At 39.2% G+C, this 15,720-nt stretch overlaps 3 protein-coding genes across 4 annotated transcripts in view; 2 read left to right on the forward strand and 1 right to left on the reverse strand.

Annotated features, from left to right (window-relative positions):
• Positions 1-15,720, reverse strand: part of sli (slit guidance ligand) — a 505,938-nt gene that overhangs the window by 53,541 nt on the left and 436,677 nt on the right.
• LOC140225707 (uncharacterized) lies at positions 13-6,939 on the forward strand. Its single transcript, XM_072305418.1, has 5 exons — positions 13-974; positions 1,540-2,109; positions 2,925-3,241; positions 3,897-4,405; positions 6,801-6,939. The coding sequence occupies exons 1-4, from the start codon at positions 592-594 to the stop codon at positions 4,394-4,396; spliced, it is 1,770 nt and encodes a 589-aa protein (XP_072161519.1). The 5' UTR covers positions 13-591; the 3' UTR covers positions 4,397-4,405; positions 6,801-6,939.
• LOC109037739 (uncharacterized) lies at positions 5,757-15,457 on the forward strand. 2 transcript variants are annotated; one of them, XM_019052547.2, is made up of 3 exons: positions 5,757-6,407; positions 13,220-13,740; positions 14,216-15,457. In XM_019052547.2, the coding sequence occupies exons 1-3, from the start codon at positions 5,889-5,891 to the stop codon at positions 15,072-15,074; spliced, it is 1,899 nt and encodes a 632-aa protein (XP_018908092.2). In that variant the 5' UTR covers positions 5,757-5,888; the 3' UTR covers positions 15,075-15,457. The 2 variants fall into 2 exon arrangements, with proteins under 2 accessions (XP_018908092.2, XP_072161517.1); XM_072305416.1 differs by lacking the exon at positions 5,757-6,407 and adding an exon at positions 11,074-11,566.

The raw sequence follows: 15,720 nt of genomic DNA on the forward strand, positions 1-15,720 counted from the left end.
GTATACATCGATTGCTTGTGCAACTGTTTACAGATTCAGTACTGCACGGCAGTTTGACGGAATGAGGACAATGACTCGCGGTAGCTGTCACAACAAAATTTATTTAGAATTGATTCGAACTTTTTGCATCGGCAGTCGTACCATTCAACTTGAGTTCGTTGTGTATGAAAAACTTTACCGTATGAAAAAAAAGTCTCATTTTAACTCATGAAATATCAAACGATTCTTATCATAGGGACCCTTGAAGCGGCAGTTGAAACGCACCTTCTCTGTTGCGTGTTTTTCGAATCGAATCAAAGTGATAGTGATGTTTGCCCCGATGATTTTGGGATGTTCAAATTTATTCGTGACTAATTCGAACTTCGTACACCGAAATTCATGTTATTAATCTTGTGCCTGTGTTGTGTGTGAAAAACATGATAAGTCAGTGCTCCATTAGAAAAAAGCCTAATTTGTATTCATGAAAATTACAGCATTTTTTATAACAAAGAGTAAAGACCCTTGAGATTTGGCGAAATTTGGCCAGAAGAGTATTCTATTCTGTATTTTGAGCCTCACTGCTGTTTTTTGCTTGAAATCGCTGAGATAGTGATGTTTTTCCAAATCATTTTATTATTTCTGTATCCACATTCCAAAAATCTGATAGAGTCGGCTCGAACTCAGAATTCAAAAAACAGATCTAACAGTATCGGAGATATTTCGGACTTCCACGAATTCTTAACGCGGAACCAGCGGTTGTACGTGGACAAAACTTCATTTTTGAAAAACTTCATGCAGCATGATCACGAAGATGATGCTCATAATGTCACTGTAATTATTAAGCCTCCAGGATTCGGCAAAACCATGCTCCTGTCGACAGTCGACTATTTCTTGAATTTAAAAAATAACGCCTCGAAAGATAGCTCGATCGCTGAGTTGAATATTATGTCCACCGATATCGAAGCGGAAGTTTTCAGAAGCACCCATATGAACAGGTAATAAAATATATTAACTAAGTATGTTAACACATTTAACACAAGAATTTTGTAGGTAAATCGTGAATCCCCAACTGGATTAGAAACTTCTATGTTTCCTCGAAAATTTTTGAGGAACTAAAATATTTTTAAGAAATTTCTAAAAACTCGAAAATTTCAATCAGAATTAATTCGATTGTCTGCAAAAATTTTTCAAACTTCCTGAATTTTTACAGCTGTCCTAAAAACTTGACAATTTCTACGATACTTCTGAAAACTCCACAGTTTCCACAAAATGTGTAAAAACTCGAAAGTGTCCATACAATTTCTGAAAACTCCACGTTTCCACAAAATGTGTACAAACTCGACAATTTCTTCAGAATACTTAACTCGATTTGCTACAACATGTTTAAAAATTCCTCAATTACTCGTACAAAATCTTTCGAAAAACTTTGAAATTTCTACGATATTTCTGAAAACTCCACAGCTTCTACAAAATATGTAAAAACTCTAAAAATTCGATATAAAATTTCTGAAAACTCCGAATTTTCTGCAAAAATTTTGAAAACTTGATAAATGTACACAGGTACCCAGTGGTGAGGATCAGTTTCGCCTCGGTGAACGCTTCCAACTTCTCGGAGGCCGTGCAAAAAATCTCCCATCTTATGAGTGACGTCATCCAGGACTTCGCGTACCTACTAGGAGAGGAGCAGAGACTCGCATTCGGTCCTCTCTTAGAAGGGACGGGCACCACAAAATCATCGGCGCAAGAAATCGCTTACTCCCTCCGTCTCCTCTGCTCCTACATACAACGACACCATCAAATAGCCCCTATTATCCTGATAGATGACTACGACGCGCCACTGTATTTCAACTACGCGAGCGATTTTTACCGCGAGATGTTCATGTTCATGGGGTTGTTCCTGCACGGGACTCTGCACGAGTCGCAAATGAGTAAGGCCCTAGTGACGGGGGTGACCATGGTCGATTTTTCTAAACGCTATCAGTACAAGGTGCCTTTTACGAGTAGGTACACGGGAGATGATTTCGGCTTTACGAAAGAAGAGGTTGTTACGTTGCTTCATAGGAATGGGAAAGATGCTGGTGCTTACAATATTTTAGAGGAGAACTTCGGTGGTTATACTTTCAACGATAGGTTAGTAGTGTTTACAGATTAATTTGTCTATAAACATATTTAAACATCGCTTGGTTTGGTCACTCAGGTACTTGTTCTGCACTGAAAAAAAAAAAAACACATTGGATCTAGAGTCCAGACTCTTAAAAACATCGACAAGAAAAAGTACTCTAGCTTACATCAAGAACCAAGCCTCTTAATTTAAGTGGATTTCGTTTTGATTCAAGCAAAAATCCGATTGAATCAAGAGTATTTTTTCTTGTCAATGTTTTCAAGAGTCTGGACTCTAGATCCAATGTGTTTTTTTTTCCAGTGATCCTTACATCTGCGGGCTGATTGTTGAAAATATCATATAAAACGATAGACTTAAAAGACCGGGGAAATGGGGCGACCGTGGTTACGATGGACAAAAAGGGTAGGTAATAGACTAACTAACGGCAATCGACAACTCCTTAGTCTATAATAACCACTCGTACTATAGGATCGCTCCATACCTGTGTATTCTTCGTCTATAGCTTTTTCTATCAATTTCAATAATCAGCCCGCTGGTAAAAAATCGTGTGTGAAATCATAAAACTGATTGAGGATTTGAATTACGATCTTTAAATGGAAAATTTAATGACGCTTATCCATTCTCTGAAACTCTGTATTTATTTTGTTGCTTTTAAACTTGGCTGCATGCAATATCCACGAAAGAATGATTTCGCCTTTAATATAACGAGATGCATACACAGTTTCCTGTAATACTGATTAAGCAGAAAATTTTCCTCCGTGCAGGGAGCATATCCCTCTCGTTTGAAATATACGCAGCATTCAACTCAGCATTTATTTTTCAGCTACTCAACGATGCTTCATCCCCGCGGTGTGGTCACGTATTTAGCAACTGGTGCTATGGACGAGATAACCGACGTCGCATCAAAAGACCTTCTTAAAGACCTTCTTAAGAAGCGCGGTCTGTTCCCGGTTTTGTTGGTTCAGCACCTTCTTGCTGGCCAGATCCCATCAGGACATTTAGAGGATGATCTGAATCACCCTGAAATCAAAGAGGATATTTGCCCGTTCTTACTCTACCTACAGAAATTCGGATTTGCCACGCAAGATTTTAAAGTTCCCAATTTAGGGGTGCGAAGATTGCTGACAGAGGTGGTAAAAGGTCAGTAATAACAAGTATTAATCGTTCTGTGGGGTGCTTTGTGACTTTTGCGAATCGAGAGAAGAAACGCTCCGTTCTTCTCCAAAAATTAATAAAAAATAATAGTGCATATATAGAGAAAAATAATTGCCGCATTCATTGCAAGAAAGAAAACCGTTTCTTTAGAAGCTTTCTTGCTGCGCTGAGTGTATTACTCGTTGTGTTGAGAAAGCGAATAAACTGCTGAAGTTAAATTCTGGTTCGGACGACTGACTGACTGTAAATCCCTTGCCGTGCTATGAATTTAATTGTCGTTACAACTGACAACATTTCATTGCGACAAAGAGGCATTTCATTGTCACGGCTAAACTTTCACCCGGAGTAAAAAAATCGTTTCCCTGATGCATTGATAGCCTTCCTAGGTGCAACGAGAAACTGCAGACAAGACTATTCCTTTCGTTTTAATGCATCAACTTTTCCTCAGTAGGACGAGTTAATATACTTTATTCCATCTTGAGGAAAGTATATTTCTTGGAAGCCACTTTCGTTTTGATGAAATCTACCGATAGGCAAAAAAACCTTGAGAAGTCATCGCCCATTTTAGCCTAGTGTATCAAGAGCAATAAACCCCATTAATTAGAGAAATATTTACTTTGATATTTTTTTTCCCTTTAAGGGGATGGAGAGGGAAATATACCAGACTACTTCACCATGACGGACAGCCTCGTTCGTGGAGACTTCGAGAGCGCTTTACCCGCGTTGAAATCCTACCTCGACAACCCCGGCGATTTCTTCAAGCAAGCCTTCTGGAGCGATCCAGTAGAAGACAAACCCAAGACACTCCTATCCTTCTACATCGGGGAAATTCTCTACGGGGTCGAGCTGCGCTACGACACTACAGCCAAGTTCGTGCACCACAAACAGGGCTTAGACTCCATCGAGATGTTACCCGGAGGGAATTACGGGGTTCCCATCCGAGTGCGCATGGTTGAAACGGCGAGTCCCGAGGGTGGGTGGACGAAGATGAAGGGCAAAGTCGCCAAGTTGATGACGTCGGCTGTGCCGAAAAATGAGACGGAGATACTCGTCCGGTATGGCAAGTCGTTCGTGGATGTCTGTCTTAGGCGATTTCAGGGATTCGCAGACGGCAATAATCAGAATTCGAAGGATCGATGAACGAATAAGGTACTGTGAACAGTTCACGGGTTTAGAATGATTCAATGGGTCAGTTGCGCTGGTCTTAGAATCGTGTTTTGATGCTTGATTCTTGTGGATTAGCTGAACATAATAAGATCTGTCCAATCAGCAACTCTCTACGTTCAATATTAACCGAGATATTGCGCTTTGAAACATTTGTTTTAGTGACACCCTTGGTTTCTTCCGCACAACTGGAAAAAAAACACATTGGATCTAGAGTCCAGACTCTTGAAAACATTGACAAGAAAAAGGACTCTTGATTCAATCAGATTTAAGCTTAAATCAAAAGAAAATCCGCTCAAATTAAGAGGCTTGGTTCTTGATTTAAGCGTAAATCTGATTGAATCAAGAGTATTTTTGCTTGTCGATGTTTTTAAGAGTCTGGACTCTAGATCCTAAGTGTTTTTTTTCCGGTGCACCTTACTTTCGTCAGGCAGGGAAACACACGTTTGCACTGCTTACTCAACGTGAAACTTGGATGAAAGCAAGGTGGAAGAAACTAAGGATGTCACTATCGCGTTGTATGACGTCATAAACCGAATTTATCAAAGCGCGATATCTCATTTATTCAACTTAGAAAGTTTTTGTTTGGAAAGATCTTATTATTTTTAGCTGTACTGTAATCAAGCATTAAAACACGATCCTGTGACCAGCGCAACTGATCGGACATTTTTTAGTGTGACGTATAATAGAACTCAGCATTTCCCAAGTGACTCTCGGTTCTTTACGATTTCTGCTTCCTCCTCGTTACCTATGCCTTGACTCTCTCTTTCTCTCTTCTTAGCGTTATATTTTAGAAATTAAAATGTATTACGAGGAATTTTTTCTTTTCGTTGTCGCATGCTTCAAATTGCACGAAAAATTCATGTTTTCATGGAAACTCGAGACAGGCGGTGAAGTAAAGCCCATGTATATTGCATAGCAATAGCAAACTTCTTGGTTTAGGTATAATTGAAGTTTTCGGTCACACAAGTGTTATACTTCGGTTCAGCTCACTGAAATTCGGTTTCGTAGACCAAAAACTGGTTACCTGAACCGAAAAAGTTCGTGGTGTTCAATAGACACCAAAGTTCAGTCGCCGCAACCTAACGTTATTTTGGCATTATAGAGAGGTAATACGTCAGGAATGAGAGAACGAGAATGAGTGTATTCAATCCATGGTCATTTTCTTGTATTTACTACGGCTGACACGATGTAGGCACTTAAAAAGGCCATTGACATGACGCCATTTTAATGTATGTACTCCAAATTAAAATGATATGACTCAAGACAAAGAATAAATATGCCGCAGTTTGGCAAGAGCGCATGGGACTTGTCAACACCGATAAAATCTCTTCTCGATTGATGATAAAATCACTGCACTACGCAAAACGCTACGACTAGTCATGGCGTTCACTTAGAGCTCTTCTGGTGTTGTTTTAAAGTTTTCAGGTTATAAGGAAACCTTATATCGTAGCTCTACTTTTGAAAAATGGAAAGAACTATTTATGCAACCATATTATCAATTTTACACGTCCTATTTACTGAAGGGTCGGGCGAATCTGTGGTAACTAAAAACCAGACAAAAGTCACTAATGTCGAAAAAACCGACTTTTTATCGAAGACGAGATCCAACCAACGAGAAATCACCGACTTCCAAGAATTCATGGAGAATCACCAAAAGCTGTACGTAGACAAGACCCTATTCCTCCCCGACTTCATATCCCGCGAAGAGAAGCATAAGGGTCCAATCGTGCTGGTGACAAAACCGCCTGGATTTGGAAAATCACTCATGGCATCAACCGTGGATTACTTTTTCAACTCCAAGTATGACCTTAGCCAGTCGAAACGTCTCTTTTCGGGGCTTAATGTCATGGCTGACACCTCTACTATGAACCAATTCAGGGAAAAACACATGAATCGGTATCCCGTGATTAAAATCAGTTTCGGATCATTTGAGGCAACCAATTATCAGAACGCGCTCAAAGAGATTGGACGAATATTTAAACAGGTATTCTTCCTTCAATTTGATTAATAGGTAATAAATCGTGTTTTATACACCAAACAGGCGTTCAATCGCTGCGATTGTACGAATATTGATTGGTTCAAACATTTGTAAACATTTTGTAAACATAACCTTGAAAGTCCGCCGAGTGATTTGTTGTAAAGGAGTTTCGTACATAATTAGTACTATACATCGCAATGAAACTAGAAGGTGTTAAAAATCAGTGCATGAGGGCATGTTATTCGTTATGGTTCGAACCACTGAGCTCGATATAATATCGAATGACGTAGTCACTACATCAGTCTATATCACGAGAAATGATCGAAACCAAAATATTTTTATTCAACATTTACTTTAAATGCCTATTCCCGATTAAAAAAATTCAAAATTTGATTTCAGGTCATCGAAGACCACCCTACTGTCACGACCCACTTCAACGACCCGATCTTCACCCGGATCATCAACGGAAACGCTGACGAGAAAACCCTCTTGGAATTCATTCCTCTTCTTTGCGGTTGCGTCACCAAAGACCACGACAATACAAAACCTATTCTTATCATCGACGCCTACGACACCCCCCTCACTTCCGCCTGCGCCGCCGCCTACTACACCGAAATGACCGAATTCGTGGCTAAGTTCTTCAAGGAAATCTTCAAGGACGACTACTCTCGGTTCAAAAAGATGCTCATTACAGGTGTAACGACGGTGAGATTTGAGCTGGGGCACTTGCGGAAGGAGGGCACGGAGGCCAAGCCTTACCACTACAACCCGCTTGCCCGATTTTTCGGGTTCACGAGAACGGAGGCGGTTGCGCTGTTGGCGCGAAACGGGAAGAGTGAAGACGACTACCGCACCCTGGTGGAGGATTTCGGTGGCTATGGTTTTCGCGATTTCAATGAGACCATGCTCAATCCCAGTGGCGTCATTAGGTAATCACTCATTTTAATATTCTTCAGGAGGATAGCTACGATAGGATTGCGCGAGTGCCCCCCTTTTCATGTTTTTGGAGATGCTTATTGTTAGGGTTGCACTGGAAAAAAAATACATTGGATCTAGAGTCCAGACTCTTAAAAACATCGACAAGAAAAAACACTCTTGATTCAATCAGATTTAAGCTTAAATCAAGAACCCAGCCTCTTAATTTGAGCGGATTTCCTTTTGATTTAAGCTTAAATCTGATTGAATCAAGAGTCCTTTTTCTTGTCAATGTTTTCAAGAGTCTGGACTCTAGATCCAATGTGTTTTTTTTTCCAGTGTGCGCGAATTTTTCTGATACCGACGGCACTGCGTTTGGCGCAATGCGAGAAGTATTCATGCAGTCTTGTAGGCGCTGATATGGGCTTCACGCCGACCACACTGTTTGGCGTAATGCGTGAAGTATTCCTAAAGTCTTGCAGGCGCTAATATACGTTTAACGCTGGCCGCACTGTGTTTGGCGCGATTATTCGAACTCGCGTTAGGATAATCGCGGCATCGAATAATAGAGCTTAAAAGGCCTACGTTGTGTTTCGACGATGTATGAGCATTCCAACGTTGCCTCGTTTCTCCCGATTAAATATTTTTTCTGAGAAAAGTTAGGAAAGTTCCTTATACCCACGACCATTGTTCAATATTTTCACTTCATTTATCATCAGAAGGTAAGATATCAATGTCTTGTCAACAAACTAACGTAAACTAGCGTTAACATAAAAATGCATTTATTTTCCAACTGTTTCCTGTTTTGCCAAACTTCTACCTTAAATTAATTTTAATTTTTACGCAAGAATGCGACAAAAAAGAGGTGAAAATGCGGAAAACGACTATCAAACCCATATCAAACTGCTTTGAGGAGCAATAATAGTATGAAGTGAACCTTCTTCTCATCCTCTAGATCGCTGATTAAAAACTATAATTTCAGGTACATTTGCAAGATCACAAGCACACCAGAAGTCAGCATAAACGCTGCATCAATGGCAATCCTGGAAGACTTACTCATGAGTAGAAAGCACGGACTACTCGCATACCCAATCCTAGCCGTTCAAAAACTCATTGCAAAAGAATCATTTCCAAGACGTGTCATCGAACGACTGCACTACCCAAACCTCTGCGAAAGCTCGTCTCACTTTACAACTTTCCTGATGAGTTTTGGACTCGCCACTAAAGAAATGGAAACAACGAACAAACCGAAAATCGTACAAAGTCCCAAGACCCGCACAAAGTCCTGCTAAAAGTCCCCAACTCAGCTGTCTCTAAAATACTGGTGCGCATTCTGGCGGAGATTCCGGCAATTCTCGACTACAATGGTTTGACAGGAAGTTTGATCTACGGAGATTTTGCGAGAGCACTGAACATCTGCCAAACTTACATCAAAAACGCTGGTTCGTACGTTATGATAGGGGACAAGGAAAGCAACAGAAAAGCAGGTGGGAAAAAGCCAGTGCTGTATGACTATGTGCGTGATCTATTACAAGGTGTTTTGCTGAAGTATAATACTGATATTACGACCCTGCATATGCCTGGATTTGACTATATTGAATTGGAACCCAGTGAAAGCTATAGGTATAGGATAAGGGTTACGATGGAAAAAACTAATATGCTAAAGGCTGCATGGAAAAAAGTGCGGAATAAGGTGTGTTCCGCGGTGAGGACGGTGCCGAAAGAAAAGGCAGAGATTTTTATTCAGTATGGGAAGCTTTTCGTCGACGTTTGTCTGAGACCGACAGAATCTGAGTATAGACTATCTCTCGATGATGATTGAAAATGTGAGTCACATTCCTTTTCTAAAAATATAAACTTGGCGGCTCTCTAGAGCAAGTTCTTCGATTCAAATTATAGTGCTGTAGACATTTCATGACTAACTTGAAATTTCAAAATAATGCTTGTCAGTAGAATTTAATAGTTGAAATAATGAAAGAAGGGGGAAAATGGTTAGTGTTACATTTGGGGCGGCGGCGAAGCGAAGGTTATAGTAAGATTGGGTAGAGGCTGACGTTTTATTGAGAATTCTATCCATATTTACAGCACGGTGATAAAAAGACAGATTAATTGCTGGAAAATTTATGACCACTACGCATGATCAAACGTATTTGTTTTAAATATGTATTTATGATTATAATTGTTGAATCATTAATTTATTGAGAATGAGAAACCTGTATGTGTTATCAATTCATAAAAATAAAAGACCGTTGAGAGAGTGAAAGTAGCGTTGCTTATTTTTGGTATGAAATTTCGGGATAGGATCCAATATTAAAAAACTAGATTAGGATTAAGTAGAAAAACAAACGTTTTTTTATAAATAGTGAACAATCGAAGTTAAAGGAACGAGAAATATTGAAAAATAAAACTGCAGCTCGGCAAGCTTGCTCAAACAGCTCATCGATGAGTGATGATAAAATCTTTTTCGATTGATTACGACAATACTTCTATATTACATCTGGTATTGTCGTGGTAGTACACTGCAGAGTCATTGTTTTCTTACGTTAAGATGAAAGTTTTATAACATGAAAATCTCAAATTAATCGTAAACTTCTTTGATCATTAAATTAATGCAATGCAAAATGATATGTTTGGTTATATACGTGTATCAACTTATTTTTGACAAAATAAGTCCATTTGGCTGATAGGTAATACGTTGCGTGTTTCTGAGGTTATAAAATCCGTGAAACTCTACCATTTTCTCCTATAAAATTTACTCATTTCTTATAAGTACAAACGGAGCTATTTTTGCAGTCACTTAATTCTCAAAGTTATGAAAGTTCCAAATTCCCATTTTACTGGACTAAAACTTTTCTTTAATTCGATAGAAATTGTGCTCATAGAAATTACAGAGTTCAATATAGCAGTGCTATCTGTGTGTTTTGGAGTTATGAAATCCGGAAAAGTCCAAAATTTTCACCTGCAAAATTCGCTAAATTTCTTTGAGTGCAGATAGTTCTGTTTTTGCGGAAGATTAAGATTAAAGACGTTAATAATAAATTGTGTACATCGATTGCTTATGCAACTGTATACAGATTCAGTGCTGCACAGTAGATTGACAGAATGAGGAAACCGACCCGCGGTAGCTGTCACAACACACTTCATTTATGTAGAATAGATTCGAACTTTTTGCATCGGCGCACTCATGCCATTTAACTTGAGTGTGTTAATTGTGTGTATAAAAAAACTTTACACGGCAGTGCTCCATTTGAAAAAGTCTTTTTTTATTCATGAATAAATTATCTAACGAAGTAAGTTAAAATCAAGTTATTTAACTAAATTTGATATAAGCTATGTACAAATCGCCCGTCATTCTTATATAAATTAAGACAAGTCGTAACAAAGTAAGATCACTGGAAAGTGATATTAGATATAAATTATTAACTTGAGTTTTAAACAATAATCTTTGAAGTTAGATAAATTAATTCAACGAATTAAACCCCTTTTCTTTTGCGTTGACGCACGACTAGTCATGACGTTCACTTAGAGCCCTTCTAGAACGATTCTTATCATAGGGACCCTTGAGGAGGCAGCTAAAAAAACCCTTTTCTATTGCGTTGAACGCACAACTAGTCATGGCGTTCACTTAGAGCCCTTCTGGTGTTGTTTTAAAGTTTTCAGGTTATGAAGGAGCCTTAGAGTCGTAGCTCAATATTTGGAAAATGGAAAGAACTATTTATGCAACCTTATTGTTAATTTTGTACGTCCTGTTCACTAGAGGGTCAGGCGAATTTGTTGTGACTAGAAACCGGACAAAAATCACCAATGCTGCAAAGACCGACTTTTCACCGAAGACGAGATCAACTTCAAACCAGAAAATGTTTACGACCTCTAACCAACAACAAATCACCGACTTCCAAGAATTCATGGAGAATCACCAAAAGCTGTACGTAGACAAGACCCTATTCCTCCCCGACTTCATATCCCGCGAGGAGAAGCATAAGGGTCCAATCGTACTGGTGACAAAACCGCCTGGATTTGGAAAATCACTCATGGCATCAACCGTGGATTACTTTTTCAACTCCAAGTATGACCTTAGCCAGTCGAAACGTCTCTTTTCGGGGCTTAATGTCATGGCTGACACCTCTACTATGAATGAATTCAGGGAGAAACACATGAATCGGTATCCCGTGATTAAAATCAGCTTCGGATCATTTGAGGCAACCAATTATCAAAACGCGCTCAAAGAAATTGGACGAATATTTAAGCAGGTATTCTTCCTTAAAAACTACTAGGTAATAAATCGTATTTGATACATCAAACAGGCATTCCATCGCTGCAATTGTATCGATATCGATTGGTTCATTATGTAAACATAGCCTCAAAAGTCCACCAAGGGATTTGTGGTGACTGATTTTTCTAATCATTTTGGATTCTTGATGAGTACTAGATGGCAATGGAATAAGAATTTGTTGGAAATTTCCTCTTTTCCAGGTTTTTTAACATGAGTTCTAAAATTTTGCTTTGAGGTTATGTTCTATTGTTTTGAACCAATCGATACATTGAACCAGTACTGAATGTGGTCCATATTAACCGCTGGAGCATTTTAATATTATTCTTCGCCGTGTAATATTTGGATTACATTTTGCAATAAGGAACCACTACCTCTCACTCTTCCATAAAAGCGCATATCTACATAGGGAAACAAATGACATATTTGTTGTTTCTGAAATTGGCCAAAAATAGTGGTTTTATTTATAATCCATTATAGCATTAATCGTAGTGGGCAGAAATTTGCTTACATAGAGCTTTTGGGGAAACTTTCAGGAGATGTCTTGATACACCTTGTGTTACGCTTCTGTGAGGATAGTAAACCCAGATTAAATCCACACTTCATAAATTACAAAGGAAAAGCTTGGTGTGTATGTTCCGGCTCTTACGTGTTTTTTTTTAAATAACAAAAACCAATGATTTATTTCTTGAAATCTTTTGACACAAGGCAAAAGATTTTTCATTAGAGCTACAAACAGATGTGGCATGTTTATTTCGTGTAATAGTTTGATATACGTTTCATCTCACTGACGCCTATAAGCGCCTTCATTTTAAGAGGTATGCGACACGGGCCTTCTAAAGGTTAAAATAGTGGTATATTTTCAGATGCTAATGCTTGATTCTCAGGTTGTTTGACGAGCGTTATTTAGTTTGCCAAACAACGCACATCACATCTAAAAACTGCAATTTCACAACCGGACGTCGGCGTCCAGCTCCCTTACAATTCGATTACATTTTGCAATAAGGAACCACTGCCTCAGGCTCTTCTATAAAAACACCGTTCTGCATAGGGAAACTAATAGCATATATGCTGTTTCTAAAATGAGCCAAAATTAGTGGTTCCTTGTTGCAAAATGTGATCTAATGTCCATAAAGTGGTGTTGAGTCCCCGATAGTAAAAGTTTCCGCCTATCGCCAAGAGGACATACAGGTAAAGAGGCCTTTTGTCTATGGTTGAACCACTAAGTTCGACATTATATCAAATGACGTAGTCACTACATCCATTTATTTTAAGAGCAATTGACCGAGTTTATCAAGAAGAAACCAATCCACATCAAGTTGAAACTGAAAACAAAAGGTTTGAAGTTTTATTCCTCCATGAAGCTCAACGTAGGAAGTAAACTCAAACCGCTCTTTTCACATACTAATTTTTTTTTTTTTTTTTTTTCTTTGGGGGGGGGGGACTTTGAATTTTTGGCAGAAGAAATTGTAAAACTAGAGGAACTCAAAAACATTTTAACTCAATTTTTTCGAAAATGTGGGTTGGCTCCTTTCTGATGAACTCGGTCCAAATGACCGATACCAAAATATTCATGATCAACATTTACTTCGAAATTCTCTTCCAGATGAAAAAATTCAAAATTTGATTTCAGGTCATCGAAGACCACATCACAATCACGACCAACTTCGATGACCCGATCTTCACCCGGATCACCAACGGAAACGCTGACAAGAAAACCCTCTTGGAATTCGTTCCTCTCCTTTGCGGTTGCGTCGCCAACGACACTGACCCTATCCTAATCATCGACGCCTACGACACCCCCCTCGCCTCCGCCTACGCCGCCGCCTACTACTCCAAAATGACCGAATTCATAGCCAAGTTCTTCGAGGAAATCTTCAACGACGGCTACTATCGGTTCAGCAAGATGCTCATCACGGGCGTATCGACGGTGGAGTTCGAGTTTGTCCACCTGCGCAAGGAGGGCACGGAAGCCAAACCCCACCACTACAATCCGCTCGCTCGGTTCTTTGGGTTCACGGAGGAGGAAGTGGTTGCGCTGTTGGCGCGAAACGGGAAGAGTAAAGACAACCAACGCACCCTGGTGGAGAATTTCGGTGGCTATGGTTTTCGCGATTTCAATGGGACAATGATCAATCCTAGTGGCGTCATTAGGTAATGAATCATTTCAGTTTTAATTTGGTACGACACGTAAGGCTGCAGTAAGACTAAAGTTTGAAATCAGAAAAATGTCCCAGCGCTAACCTTTTTTTTTGAAAAATTTACTAAAACTGACCGATTTCGTCCGATAGGAATGCCAAATACTCCGGCACAAGGAGGTGAACTTTTTTCCTGGCCCATTCACATTCCTCATTTTTTGCGATGCAAAATATTTTTGACGATGTTGCAGTATATTTTCCAGATTGATCGAGGTAAAAAAGGATCAGAGAGCCTCTCGAATCCAAAACATCAGCGGGCAATGGCCCAATGGCGCGGCATTTTTACTTTGCAAGGCAGCACGTGACGATAGTAATAAGGTGAAAATACTCAACGGTTATCAAACCAATGTCAAACTGCTTTGAAGGGCAAAATTATCATGAAGAGAATCCCTTTCCTCCCCCAGGTCACTGATCTCATGTTATAATTTCAGGTTCTTCGACAAGTCCGCATGCACTCCAGGAGTTAGCATAAACCCTGCATCAACAACAATCTTGAAAGACTTACTTAAAATCAGGAAAGACGGATTTCTCGTATACCCAATGCTGTCCCTTCAAAAACTCCTCGCGAACGAATCATTCTCAAGACGTGTCATCGAACGACTGGACTACTCCAGCCTATGCGAAAGCTCACCTCACTTCACGAACTTCCTGATGAGCTTTGGACTCGCCACCAAGGAAGTGGACCCGGCACCTGACATCAGCGAAATTTGCCCCAAGCCTCGAGATCCGAACAAGGTCCAGCTTAAAATTCCCAACTTAACCGTCCGGAAAATACTGGCGCCCATACTGATGGAAGTTCCAGAGGCCCTCAACTACACTAGTTTGACGAAGAGTTTGATCGATGGAGATTTTGAAAGAGCACTGACTATGTTCCAAACCTTCATAAAAAACGCTAGTTCGTTCGTTATAATAGGGGATAAAGAAAGTAATAAAAAAGCGCGTGTAAGAAAGCCAGTACTTTGTGATTATGTGCGTGATTTACTACAAGGGGTTTTGATCAAGTATAATACTGATATTATGACTCTCCATTTGCCTGGGTTTGACTATATTGAACTGGAGCCCAGCAAAGGCTACACGTATAGAATTAGGGTTAGAATGGAGAAGACTAATATGGTAAAGGCCGCGTGGATAAGGGTACGGAATAAGGTGTACACTATGGTAAGGACGGTGCCGAAAAGAAGGGCAGAGATTTTCATCCAGTATGGAAAGTCTTTTGTTGACGTTGTTTTAAGACCGATGCAATCTGAGTATAGGCTATCCCTTGATGATGACCCTTGGCTCATGTATTGAAAATGTGAATTAGGCTGCCTTTTTTAGGAATGTCTTTGATTTATTAGAAGTAGTGCTGTAGACTTTTCATGATTAACCTGAATTTTAAAAACAGACGCTAGTGGAATTGAATATTTAAAAGAAAAAAAAGAAGAAAAACAGGGTTGGCGTTACATTTGAAATAACTAAACGCAAAATAAGATTGAGCGAGGGCTGACATTCTATTGAGAATTCTACGGAAGATTTACAGCGAATTGGTAAAAAGACACAAAGTAATTATTATAGAAAATTTATGTCCGTTGTAGGCACGAGTACAATCCGATGTATTCGTTATTTTTTTATGATGATAGTAATTAATTGTTGAAACGTTAATTTATAGGGAATAAAACTTTATCGAAAATTTATTATTTTTCATTCTTTATTGAAAACATGAGTGTGTTACATGGATTTAAAATTGTAAATGTTTTGGCTCACTTTTTGGATGAAGTCTCGGAAAAGTATTCAAAATCAAAAAACTAGACCCACATCGAGAGAGAAAACAGAGGATTTCTTCCAAAAAGTGAAAAAAAAATGGAATTTATACATAAATTTGAACCAAAATAATACGGCACATATTTGCCAATTAGGCAAGCATGCTTCAAACAGCTCATCGATGAATGATGATAAC

This window comes from Bemisia tabaci, chromosome 10 (assembly GCF_918797505.1).
Source record: "Bemisia tabaci chromosome 10, PGI_BMITA_v3".
Taxonomy (NCBI): Eukaryota; Metazoa; Arthropoda; class Insecta; order Hemiptera; family Aleyrodidae; genus Bemisia; species Bemisia tabaci.